This window comes from Pteronotus mesoamericanus, unplaced genomic scaffold (genome assembly GCF_021234165.1).
Source record: "Pteronotus mesoamericanus isolate MK-2021 breed Mesoamerican mustached bat unplaced genomic scaffold, CSHL_Meso_final contig_130, whole genome shotgun sequence".
NCBI classification, from domain to species: domain Eukaryota; kingdom Metazoa; phylum Chordata; class Mammalia; order Chiroptera; family Mormoopidae; genus Pteronotus; species Pteronotus mesoamericanus.
In genome coordinates this window covers 19015760-19029457 of record NW_026555060.1, presented here as the reverse complement: position 1 = coordinate 19029457, position 13698 = coordinate 19015760, and the positions used below count along the sequence as shown (strand labels likewise).

The following is a 13698-nucleotide window of genomic DNA, read 5'->3' as shown; positions in this document are numbered from 1 at the left end:
TAGCTGATTCTGTGGTATTATAAGCCACATTAAATACATTTTTGTTTTTTGGAATGTTCCTGTATTGAGGAGAACATCACAGTCCTAATTAAATCACTGCTCTCAGCTTTTTAGGAACCCATATCCTGCCAGTTATCAAGACTGTCGATTCATATCTTCTGGTAATAGCTGTGTGGAAAAGGGCTGTTCTCCTTAGTCAGACACTGAATCTCTCATACTTGCGCTACATCCCCCCGCTGACCTCCCAGAATGAAAGACTCGGGGCAATGATCACGTCTGATTTTCCCTCCTGCAGTGGCAGGGTGAGCAGGGCCAGTCCCTGCAGATGGCTTTCAAATGCCTTTGCGATGTGATCTCCTTGCCTTCCCATCCATTTCTCTAAGTGCCTATTACTGTCAGTCTTTACCTCCCCGAGAAGATTCCAAGGTAGGAACAGCACGAGTGAACAAGAACATTTGTGATGCTTCCTGAGGGCATTGCTTATTAAATGACTTCGGCAGTGAACCAAGTCTGACTTGTGAGCAACAAGGCAGGTTAGCACATTTACATGAAGATCATTCCATGTATTATTTTAACCCATTCAAACACAGTGGTGTCTCTTTGCTTTCAGCATAACTCACATGAAACAAATAGAAGCTCCAAAGTTAATAATGTCAGACTTTTATTTTCAAATAGACTGAGAATCACTTGGTTTTTCATTCCTTTGTTTGGATTGCAGCTTGTTTTCTCACAGCAACTGAGAAAGGTATATGAAATGTGTGTGGAAGACAGGGAACAAAGGGAATAAAAATGCATTGCTTTAGGGCTGCACATCTGTTTTAGAGACTCTACTGCATCTGCACATTAACCATTGTCACAACTTGTGATGTGTCCTAAAACTGCATTCTACTCAGAGACGTGCATACCAACACAAAATATTGCAATTAAACAGATTTCACTTGTATGAATAGTTTTCTATTTTCATGGCTAGCATAATTGTTTTCCTACTTAAGTTGATAGTGCATGTATGATTCATAGCAAGCAGTGATTTATTCTTTTATTTCTTTTCAAACAGACTGGCAATATCAAGTTCCTCAGGCCTTCCCGAAAGTAGAAGAGGAGATAGAAGTAGACACGTATGCATTCAGCCACCGGTGGAAAAGGAACACAGATTCCCTCAAGGCAGTGGACACGAACCGAGCGAGCATGGGCCAAGACTCCCCAGAGCCCAGGAGCTTCACAGACCTGCTACTGGATGATGGACAGGACAACACTACCCAGATCGAGGTAAATACTCTGTATAATTGAAATGGATTAATGCATATATTTCTTGTGAGGCACTCAGCATATGTTGTCCCTTCAACTCAATCTAAAACTTTTGGACTTCTTTTGGTAAGGATCAATTTAATTCATTGGTAAATAATTAATTTATTCATATTTAGTCATTCAACAGTAAATAATTGTAATTATATCAAATAAACAGCTAAACCATGTAATCACCCATAACTTTGTTTACTCACGAACCCAACACACATGGGCACAGTGTGGAGATGAGAGTGAGGGGACACAGAGATAAATGCAATACAGTTCCTGCCTGCAAGGAATTTATTGTGTAAGAGGGTCTAAGCACCATTATCAAATCATCTCTATGCTGTGTCATATGTACAAAAAAATATACAGGCTGGAGTGTGGCAGGCGTGGAGGAGGGAGTGATCATGTGATTAGGGTAAGGGGGGTGGGCTGTTGTCAAAGAGATTAATTCCAGGACTGGGCTTCTAGGCAGGGACTTGGCAAATTGAGAGGAGCCCACCGGCTTGATCTCCTGTTGGTGGTGAGGGAGAAGATTCCTGGCAGAGTGACGACATCTGCGGCAACTGAGTTGTAGAGCAGCATGGCGCGCTGCAGAGTCTCGCAGGGTGACCAGCTGTTGAACTGGGGGGTTTCCTGGAGTGTAGGACCTTCAGTGCTAAAAATGGGGAAGTTCTGGTAAAACTGGGATGGTTGGACACCCTCTGACTGTAAGTAATTCTTTATTATGGGGACAGCTATGAAGTTGAGTGGGGAGGGGTTGGAGACAGGTTTGGTGAATCTGGAAGTTTGTTGAGGGCAGATTTTAGGCAGATTTTAGGGTGAGCCAGAGGCCTCAAGGGTAGTATTTTATTGCTTAAATTTCTATAGTCCTTAGCATTGCAAATCATAAAATAAGAACTTGTTAGTGCACTAGATACAACAAAAACCACCATGTAAATCTTATGGAAATAAGCAAAAACCACCCAAATGAGAACAAGAGCTGTTTTTTCAGTTTGCCATAGTACGGGGGCCAGCCTCCATCACTTGCCTCTGGTGGAGGCTTAAAACAGGGAAGAGGGAAAGGTTTCAGTTGAAAAAAAGAAAAGTCTTCATGGAAGCTCTGATTGATGAGTGTTGACCTGGAGAAGTGGGAGCAGGGCTTCTGTAAAACAGTATCTTGTGTGATTGGTTGAGGGAGTATGTGTGGCTTTCTGTGGTTGGTCCTGAGTTGGATGCTGGGAGAAAAAAAATAGGGAAGCTGCCAATTATTAATCAGGTCCTGCCCATTGTTGGCCGATTGCTACCAAGTTTACGTCCTGGTTCCCTGGGCTGGTTGCTCTGGCGGTTGGGGTCAGAGTTCTGTTGTCATCCATGATGTGGCCATTGTATCATTGCATAGTCTGTTTGACTCTGAAGTTTTAGTTTCTCATTTCTCCCAGGTGACAGACCTAATCCTTTTTAAGAATCAGGCATCATTCTCTTTACTGCCGTGCACTACTCATTATTTAGGAAAAATCTCCACTTCATGAAATAGATACTACACATTCCTGCAAATAGTATCAAGGCACCATTTGTTCCCTCATTAGTGAGAGGACTCTTCAGAAGATCTGAAGCACAAGCCAGTGGGATTCTGTGTATGTGAGAAGCCCAGCAGTTTTCAAAACCCCTCTCCATCTCCTTAATTAGTATGGACTCTGGTGGTCCCTCGCTGCCTCAGCCAGTGCCAGGAGCAGAAGTCATACTGTATCTATAAGAGGCTATTCTGACTCCTGCAGTGTGCCTACTATTTTGGCAACTATGTTGTTATAGCAACACGGAGTAGGCCACATTATTCTTCCTAGAGAAGCTCTTTAGCTAGGGTGCAACATAAAGAAAGGAGAGCTGAACAGAACAGAGAGCTGTGCAGGTGTTAACTCTCTGAACAGAACGGTACCCACTGAGATTGAAAGAAGGGAACAAAGATTCCTAGGACTCTGTAATCACTGTGCAGGATGCTGAATTTTCCTAATCACTTGTGAAATAGAAAATCTCTTTGCTCAGGGATGTATTAACACTCTTCGAAATATAATCCCAGTTGTTATCATATCTGTGATATTGTTATTCAGCCATTTTTTCTTTTTCTACCTTATCAGAGAGAGACAACATAATGTCAGTGGTTTTTGAATCAGTAAAAAGAAGAATGAAGGATGGTTCAGGAAGCTGTTTGCTGGGTACTCTCAAGGTGCTTAGATCTCCCAGGTATTGTATGGATATTATTAGTCCTTACATCAGCCTAGAGAGATTTGCATCCTCAGGTTCGCTGGTGACTTCAGTGACTTTTACATGATGGCAATTTCAGATTTAGGTTTAGTATTTTTTTTCCTAAGCACTGCAATTAATGAATAAAGGGGCTGGTATTCAACCTCAGGCCTGCCCAGCCGCGGAAATTTAGCACTTCTACTTGACTTAGCTTTCTCTAATATGCAAGGGAAGATAAATGGACAGTGGCAGCAATTAGATATCAATATGAAAGTAGCTTTGGCATTTCAGTCTAGCTGGGAGGGGTCTTGTCTTGAAACTAGATATTACAAGAAGACTGCCTTTATGTTGAGAGTATTTATTTGGATGTGGTTCTGGATTGAGGAAGATTATTGGGGATGTAAAGACCTATACATCATTTCTTGAAACCACCACTAATTCTTGAAACAAAAGCCTACGTCCAAAGCTTTTCTGAAAAGTTTATTTGTTCTGGCCTTGAAATAGTATTTTTAAACACTGTTGTATCTCTTTTTGGGGAAAACACTTTTTCTGGATTGAGGGAAACAGGAATTTTAAAAAAAGGAACCAAATGGTTATAGAATAACTACTCAGTCTTGGACATGGGGACAAGATCTTTCCTACCTTTTAGGAATAAGCATTTTGCTTTATATTGCTCATTACAAGCGATATGCATGAAAGACTATGTGTGTTCTTTCTTTGAAAGGCTTCCACAGTCAGTCTCAGGAATCAGAATTATTTTGCCTTAGAGCCCTGGCTGCAGTAGTAATTTATGAACTAATTTGTATCCCAGTGAGACTGAAACCACCTGGATGGTATTCCTGTGTAAGTCCTCACTTCTGCCATATCTAGAGTATCTATCCCACTTTCATTCAACAAAGTCAAAAGACAATAGCATATTTACCATTTTGGCACAAATTCATTATGAAACAAAGACTGTTGTTCTCTTAAATTTGTGAGTGTTTTTTTCTGGCTCTGCATGAGAACAGATAATGGAGGGATGATAAAACCTAGTATCCCCGCTAAAGAATTCTTCCAATTGAAGTTTGTTGTTGGTGGTGTCACCATTTAAAAAAACATCCTTGCCATGAAGATAGAAAGATATTTTAAAATCAATTGTAGTTCCTGTTGAACAAGCAGGGACTCAATGGTAAGAAATGCCACTACTGATCTGAGTGTTGGTTTATGTAAGATTTTCTTCTTGTATTTTCTCTGATCGTGTGGGCCAAGTAAGAAAAACAGTGCCTTCCTCTGATTTGTAGGTATTAAGTGTGAGGTGCCATAGAGCAATCACTCCTGTGCTACTTTCTGTGATGACTTTGGGAATCTAAGGGCTCCCATAACTTTCAAGTAAAGTAGGATTCCATTCACGGCACAGCCTTGTTTGAGCAGCCTTCAGTGAACCCATGACCCCAGGGACACATGCTTGGATGAGCAGGACACATATCTTCACCTCGCTGCCCGCTGCCCTTCCGTCTTCTGGCACAGAGAACTCCGCGGTGCCTTACAGAACGGAGGGGGCCTGAGCAGGCAGTGTTCAGTGAGATTTACTGATTTTCATAAAACACAACTTTATTAAGTTATTCCTGTGTAATAGTGTTGGTCAGTTATAGTTCTTCACTTTGCAGACATCAACCCCTAATTCCTTTCTAATACACTGAACCAAATATGTGCCTGTATTCACATACAGTATTTGAAGCTTTATATTCCCACTCTTGGGACAATGAAGGTGTTTCTGAAAAAGATTATCAAGTGATTTTTTTTTTTTAGTCCTGACTGACAAGCACCTGGGTGACTTGAAGAAGGGAAGGTTTAAAAATAGGGCTTACAGATCCTATAAGTGGAGCTTTATGATCCAAACTGGTTCAGAAATTATCAGCTTGACCATTGTCTCTCAGGTGATGCAGATGTGTCTGGACCACCGGCCACACTTCAAGTTGCAAGGAGTTGGAGCATCAAGTAGCTAGTAGTTTTGAGGATATAAATGTTCTGAACAATCCTAGATTAAATTGACAATAACATGTCTCATGTATTTCTCATTCTGGTATCAAGTTAAAAATTGCAGGCATTTCCAGCATTTGTTGTATTATCTGTTTGTCTTATAGCTCTGAGGAAGGTGCAGTCAAGAATGGTCATCAAATACATGTGAATAAATGTAGTTAAAAACTAGAGATCAACCACTTTTCCTCCTAAATTCACAAGAAAAACCCTTTATGATCTTCCTGTATGGCCTACATTGTCCTTGTGTCTGCATCTTATTTTTACAACTTGTAAAATATGTTTCTTAAAAAAAGTTAGCAATTGATAACTGCTGCACACATGGTTACTGTGTGTGTTCTCATATTTTATTACAGTGCCTCACTAGGTAATGTATTTGAAAATAAAGAAGTCACTGTCAAATGCTTAATCTAAAAAAGAGTGTGGTTGCTTTGATGACTATCTTACAAAGAAGAAAGCAAATTCCGTAATATTCCATGTAGGCAGAATGTCCATGGTATGTTTGCAGCATGCAGAATATATCACAACATTCTCAGATAATGAAAAGCCTAATACTCATGTGTGTCAGAGACCTGACCATAACAATAATGAATAAAAATAGTGGGTCATAATCAAACACATTGTCCAATTTCACGGAAATAGAGTAATGTAAACTAATAGAATATTGCTGTGTTGATTCTTTACAGACCACTGTTCTGTATAGTGATCTCATGGAAGAGAATACTTATATGTGAGACAATATGACCATGAAAGTTTGTGACAGTTTTTGAAAGAAAAATGTACCACCTGATACTGAACAGCTGTTAGTGTATTTATGATTGAACGTGAAAAGTGGTGTAGATTTTTTTTAATGAAACATTTCCAGTTTAGGGAATGTTATGCTCTCAGAGGTTTCAGTATGTGGTCACAGAAACAAAAAGCTGAACAAAGGGAATATTATCATTAGTCCTGAGGGGGCACACTTATTTGACTCAAGAGTGAACTAAAGTTTCTCAAGTGCCATGTAGGTGTCAGATTTGCTTCCACAAATGATGAGAAAGCATTTGAGGGCACATGAACCAAGTTATGAAGAAAGAGAAGGTAGCCGTGTATCAGTATTTCTAGAGAGTACGTTATGTACAGAGAAAGCGGGGCATAACATTAAACTTCCCTTTATACTTAGTGTCTTAGTCCCTTAGGCTGCTATAACAAAAATGCCATAGACTAAGGAGCCTTAAACAACAAATATTTATTACTTACAGTTCTGCAGGCTGAGAAGTTCAAGATCAAGGTGCTGACAGATCTGGTGTCTGGTGAGAGCCTGCGTCCTGTCTGATAGAGAGCCATTCTTCTGCTGTGTCCTCACATGGCTGCAAGGACTAGAGGGCTGTCTGGGGTCTCTTTTATAAGAGCATTAATTTCACTTGTGAGGGCTCCCCCCTCATGACCTAATCGCCTCTCAAAGGTTTCACTTTCTAATATAATCACATTGGGGGTTAGGATTTTAATATATGAATTTGGAGGGACACAAGCATTTAGTTCACAATGAATACTGTATTAAGGTGTTTGGGATTTATCTGGAAGGTATTGAATACTTGGAAGCCACTGAAAGTTTTTAAATAGGAAAAGGTAAGATTGCATTGATGCTTCTAAAATATTGCTATGGGGTGAGGGTGAGTAGGGATTTCATTAGACAACCCACATCTGGGGGTGGAAAGATGAATTAACTTTAGATGAGAATTGTTGTGGAGTGACATGAGACAGTAGCTTGGGAAAAGGCTATGAATGAACATAGGAATTTGAGAAAGGTTTAGATTTCGAATCATTAACTGACATTAACTGCTGTGAACAACGTTTCGCCCAGCCTTCTGGTGCTTGCTTGACTGTGAGGGTGACTTGCAGATCCTTGCCATTGCCTTCCCCGCAGGGGAGCTGACCGCAGACCTGTACAGCATCCATCGCATGAAGGCTGGGGACTGACCCTGTGCTGCCAACTCTGCATTGTCAAAGACTGTATGTTAACTGACAACAAAATCTATTTCCATTTCTTCTGTTTTGGTAATCAGCTAAAAACCATGTAGTTTTAAACTTGGCTGAATCCCATTCATTTTCTTATAGAATATTGATGAGGGCTTTTAGTTTTTAAAGAAAAAAATGCGCTGAAAATAGTAAAGCAGGCAGAACTGATCTGCAATTATTGCTCATCCTCTAAAAAGATAATGAGGATTAAAATAGAGTATCATATATCTTGCTTGGTTATAGATTATTTTTAGCTTGACATGGTAGGTCTTTATTAAAACAAAAATGGAAAAAGATTCATAACTGTCCTTCAAAGAGTAACATAAAGAATAACAGCATTATCTATGATGCTTCCTTGTGAGCTAATTCAGTTTACTTACAAGTATGGCATGGAAATAGTCTTTGGAATGATGCATACAGGGCGTAAAATTACTAAGTGTGTTAGTCATATAATTTATTTGCAAAACAGGAATTATATTTCAGAGTGGATAATATGCTTGAATTCTCAATGTACAAAGAAAAAGATTATATTTAACCTGCCCCACCTTGAGATTAATTATAAGAATATTGCTGAGTTTTCCCTACCTCAGTTTCTTAGTCATTCATGAGGATCCTATTATGTCCTCTGCCTCTCTTTGCACTAACTGGTGACAGTGATAGGGAACTTCTAATATAGAAAACACCAGATGACTATTAATCAGTTGAATTTCTATTTTATCATCTTGCAGTCTTATTTTTCTTCTTTGCTCAGACTATCTTTCAACGGGAGATTTAAAATATTGTTTTATGAGAATTATTATTTTCAGTAAAAAATTATAGTACAGCCCAATGTCATAGGTCTAGATCTTTTTCGAATAGATTTGAAAAAATCATGCTGAAGAAACAGATTAATTGGTTGCTGAGCCAGAATGCATCTAGTCTTTATATGCTGACAAAAGGTTCAAGGTGAAGGAGCAAGTGGCCCTATGGGTGGACTGGACTTCAGGAGCAGCAAAGCCAGCAGATGCTCCCATCTCCTGTCCTCCAGGCAGCCATGGAGAGGTGGCCTGCAGCGGGACAGTGCTCCACGGAGGGAGGTGTCCTCTTTGCTTTCTCTCTTCACTGAACAAGCATAAAAAGAGCATTGCATAAGGGAAGTAAACACGGAGGGATCAAGCTCCAAACAGCCCAGGCTTACCTGCCAGCCATTTCAGAAGTGCTAGAAAGTGTCAGCTATCAGCACCTGGGTTGGGTTATCAGGTCCCATGGAATGCTGAGTTCAAGATCAGTTCATCTCCTTGCAGAGAGCATATCCTATTGTGGGGACAGAAAAACAATTTTCCCCGTATGCTTTGAAGTTCTTCTGGCTGGACTAATAATCAAATTAACATAAAACAGATTAACATAAAGAAAATGCTAAGTTTATTAAATATATGTGGGCATTTCATATGACTGTTAGACCCGAGGACAGTTTGGGCAGTTAAGAGCTTATATGTCATCTTGAGCTAAGGAGACTAGGAAGTGGGTTATAGTTTGGGACTTCATAGAGCAGGAAGGCAATTTACATGGAGATGGAAAAAACAGAAGTTTGTTAAGTAAATATTTTCTGGGCCATCTTTAACAATAAGGCACAAAGAAGACGTTGATCAACGGGTGTTTGCCAGGCCCCCCTCATCTATCACACTTCATTTATATTAAACTATAGTTATCTGTGAAGAAACCCCCCTTTCTGGACCAGGCCCTCTATCTAAATTCCTTTTAGGCAGTTAGGGGGAAGGACAGAGGTTTGTTTCTGAGTCTTTGGTTTCTTGAAAATAAACAGCTTAAAACCAGTATCTCAAAAGGCATATTTTGGGTTGGCAAATTCTACTTCCCTTCACAATCCCCTCAGCTCTCTGGTTTCTGGGGAGCAAAGAGAGAGCTTCTGGGGTCAATCACTGGGCAGTCCTGTTTTACATTAATGCATTATGTTTTAAAGACTCGTTTTTTCTTTTTCTTTTTTTTTCCCTCAGAATTAGAAATTGTGTAATAAAACTGATTGTAGTTCCAAGACTACATAGGGCTAAGTGGGTACAGGCATGCCAATAGTGTGATTTTTATTACTATATCTGGAGCAATATTAGTGCCAGTACTTACTTACTTTCATGAAGATTTACAGTATCATGAATCTGCCAGCCCCTATGCTATGAGCTTACTTAATTTTTAGAAATTCTAATAACAATTTGGTATACTAAACCACACCAGGTCCTTGCCTTATTTTATCTAACAAATTAATAACCACTTTATAATTTAGCACCAATTCATTGAAAAAATAAGGAATATAGGTCTGTAATGATGTTCTGTAATTTTATGTGATACCCACAAGTTTCTATGGACCTCTGTCAAAGGTATCTCATGTGTCTTTGCCAAATGTTGTAATTTAGCTGGAAAGACTATGAGGTCTACACAAAAAATGGGCCATTACAAATACAGAAGACATTTAAAATTTTCTGATTATTTAAAATTAAGGTATGAAATATTGTATTTCTATTTTAAGCATACTTTGCTGAGTGTGCATGAGACTTCTACACCTTGCATTTCTGAAGCAGTTTTAAGATAGTTAAGAGTCTCTTTAAAATAAAGCATACACTTGTATATTCATAGTAATTGCTTTCACATTTGTCACAAATAAATGTGTAATATGCCACTCTGTTTTTTTCAAAAAAGGCATCTAATGTCAAAAGGTCTTTTTAAGAATGAGTGGTAACTTTCAGAATGAAAAGAGACTGCCTTAATTTTCTTTCTGTGTATCCCTAAAAGCGCAACCATTTTGTTCATGATCTAGCAATGCATAGATGTCTGAAACTGTCCAGAAACAAGAGGAGAATTGAACTTTGCAGCCCTTGGGAGCAGTTGTTTTGAGCTATATTCTATATGTTATTTCAAGCCTGAGCTATTAAATTGAAATAATAGTTTGGAATCCATGGCACTGAATTAAATGAATGAATTAAACACTAGTGATACTATTTCTCTTTTCCAAGTAATTTTTCTTTTGTAAGCTTCATATATTACCCTATCTCTAGCTTAAAGAATAAAATACAGGACGCACTAACATTCGTCTTTTAGACAATACTTATTAATCAATCATGTATCTATCCATCTTATTTTGGATTCACAGTGCTGATCCCACTTGGGGCCTCTGGAATTTGAAAGAAAAACTTGCAAATCTGATTTCTACCTGTTTACATTAAAATTTTTATTTAGCCACAACACATTTTAATAACAAAAACCTTTAGGTACTTTCAAAACAAAAATTATTTCATCTTATGATAGGATTTCTCACACACAAAAATAATGTTGCCTAAATTATTAGAGTTTCATGAATTCTATGCTGGGAAGTTTTATAATTTTCAAAGATGAATATAATGATTTGTAACCCACAGACATTTAAGAAAATTTTAGGTTATAATATTTTCCATTTTTTCCTTAGGTTATAGTGCTTTGCACAGTGTTCATATTCAAATACAAATCTTTACTTATTCTCTCATCTAAAACAAGTATAAAGTAAAAGATCATTTAAAATTTCATGTATGAAAATGTTTAAAAGGACCACTAACAAACTTTAAAAATGAATATAAAACAGTTAAATATGCATTGTAAATAGTACTATGAAAGAATCTCTTATCTTAACCACCAGGCATAAACAGTCATTTTCTCTTTCTTAAATACAAATTGAACAAAAATGACTTTTTATCTTTCTCTCATCATTGAGTAATCAGATATTGCTTTATTATTTTTACAAGCAAAGAGGGTTAATCTTCACCAGAATAGAAGAGTGTCATATTCAAATGGTAAAAATGTAATTTAAAGAGTAAGAAAACAGCCTTTTTAAATAAATATAAAAATGTGCTAAACCAAAATAGTAAGTATCCATTAGAAAATTTTTCTTATTATTAATTGGACCTGGTGATAGTAAAATTATCTTTTAAAGATAAACAAACTTTTTAGACAGCTCTTTGTATATTTGCTGTCCCTCAAAAACTCTGTGCAAAGTAACATTTTTCATCATAAACCTATCCAGATAAAATAATCAGCACATCCAACATCTCTCTTCTTCCCTCCTGCCAATATCCCATCCAACATGAATCTGTTTACAGCAGAAGACGTTAACAGACAGCTACAATTTAGTTACTTATTGGTTCTCAAAGATGGTAAGAGGAAACCAAAATAACTTTTGCCATGCTGGTCAAAATATTATTTTGCCTCATTGAATAGGTTTGTTATGGCCTGAGCAGATTCAGAGTGTATTTGACCTGCTTTGTTTAGACAGTTTTGTTGCTGAACAAACATAACTGCCACTTCAAAGATATTTTTTTAAGTTTTGCTTTCTTACCTTGTTATTAAAAGGAGAATGTAATATATTCTGTATACAGTCATTTGCCTAAAAGGACAAAAGAAAAAAACTCCATTTTTATCTACTTAAGAAAAATGTTTAAACATTTTCAAAGGAAACTTTTTTTAATTGCTGATCACTTGTGAATGCAAATTTCAGTTAATGGTAAATGACTGTGATACTGTTCTTCCTGATTTTCTACTGACTTTTTAAATGTTGGTAATAAAAAATCTAGGAAGAGGGAATGATTTCCAACTTGGAAATAGTGCTTGATACAAAGCAATGAGCGAGCCACCCTGGAAGCAGAATCTGGGACCCACATTAATTTTCTTTGTTCCTTTCTATTCTTGACTAGCAGTACTTTCCCCCAGTGACCTTCCCTGTCTGCTCAGTGGCCACCATACCGATGTACCATTGTCTTCTTTTGGGCTGCAGCTGCAACATTGAAGCCAAAGAACTTGGCATTGTAGGTAGTGGTTTTAAAAATCCTTACATGTAGGCAGAGTTGCTATATACTAGAGATTTTTTTTCAAAGCCTGTCAAGAGAAGTTTTGATAATTTGTAAATGCATGTTTTGTGTATATCTGTATTCTGTGTGTATGTATGTGCACATGCACACATGTGTGCATCATTCCTAATCATGGTAAATAAAGGGAGAAAATAAATGGTGGCTTAGATAGCACCTTCTACCAGACATCTACTTTACGCTTGAATTAGGTGTCTTCTTTCCCTGAGCAACCCAATCAGCACTTTTTTTTTTTTCCACAAGGTCAATGATAAAAATTATACAGCTATGTGGAGGACTGGCTAACAGTCCCTTTTGCTTCAGTGAGTGCCTTTAGCTTTAATTATACTTTTTAGATTATGGTTCTGGAAGATAAGGAGGAGACATATGAAAAGAACCAAAGCATAATGGATTTCTTTTTAGTAATAATTGTGAAAACTGGAAAGGAGATACAATGGTGGACTCATGACAATGGGGCAGCTCAAATGTGGTTCTCCAATTCTCTCTTCCTTCATACTCGCCTTTCACACATGCACGTGCGCCCTGTGAGGCTTGGCTCCCCGCGTCTGTGTCAATCACTGTAGTCCGTCTTTTTCTGTGTGTGGCAAATTTGCCCTCTCAACCAAGCATTTCTCTTGACTAGAAACTCATATACTGCTAACCATGTGTGTAGTCCAAAACCGTTGTGCATGTCTCCATTACTGCAACCCCATGGGAGATGAATAAGTAAGTTCTCTCCTAGAATAAGTGAGAGGGCCTCTCTATTTAAAACATGGTTTGGCAATAAAACTCTAAGGATATCACTCCAAATCATATCACCATGAAATGACCAGACTTTCAAAAGAACCGATCTTGGGAAATCTAATTCAGATTACAACCTCCATGAGGGATGAAACAAGGCTAGATATTTTGTTGCTGTTCATAAAACATCCATTGATTTGAAGCAAATATTACTGGATGCAGGGAGAATAGTATTTAACTGATGGTTTGTCATAAAACCCAGAAAAGATAGAGAGTCTATACTTCCTTTTTGACCAAGAAAACCAGGATTCACTTGTAGATTGGACTATAAGTAAAATAGAATGTGACAAAAACTAGAAGTAGATTTCCAATACAAAAAAAAAAAAGCGTGATTATTTTTGTCGGCCATTTTCACATTAAAATGAGTAGTGAAGTGAGGCATGCAATTATAGGGTGTCCACTGGAATTCTTTGTACAGCAGTAGTTTGTTTTCACACTCAAATGATCTGAGTACTGTTTTTCTTCTGCAAAGGAAGAGATGAGGAATGAGAGAAAGTGAGGCGATTACAGAGGAGCGGAG

At 37.9% G+C, this 13698-nt stretch overlaps 1 protein-coding gene across 2 annotated transcripts in view; it reads left to right on the top strand.

Annotated features, from left to right (window-relative positions):
* The window catches only part of PLXDC2 (plexin domain containing 2), a 404494-nt gene that overhangs the window by 159682 nt on the left and 231114 nt on the right, over positions 1-13698 (top strand). For both annotated transcript variants that reach the window (XM_054592949.1, XM_054592940.1), the window contains one exon: positions 1055-1266. In XM_054592949.1, the coding sequence (XP_054448924.1) occupies positions 1055-1266 (212 nt within the window). The remainder of the gene's footprint in view (positions 1-1054; positions 1267-13698) is intronic.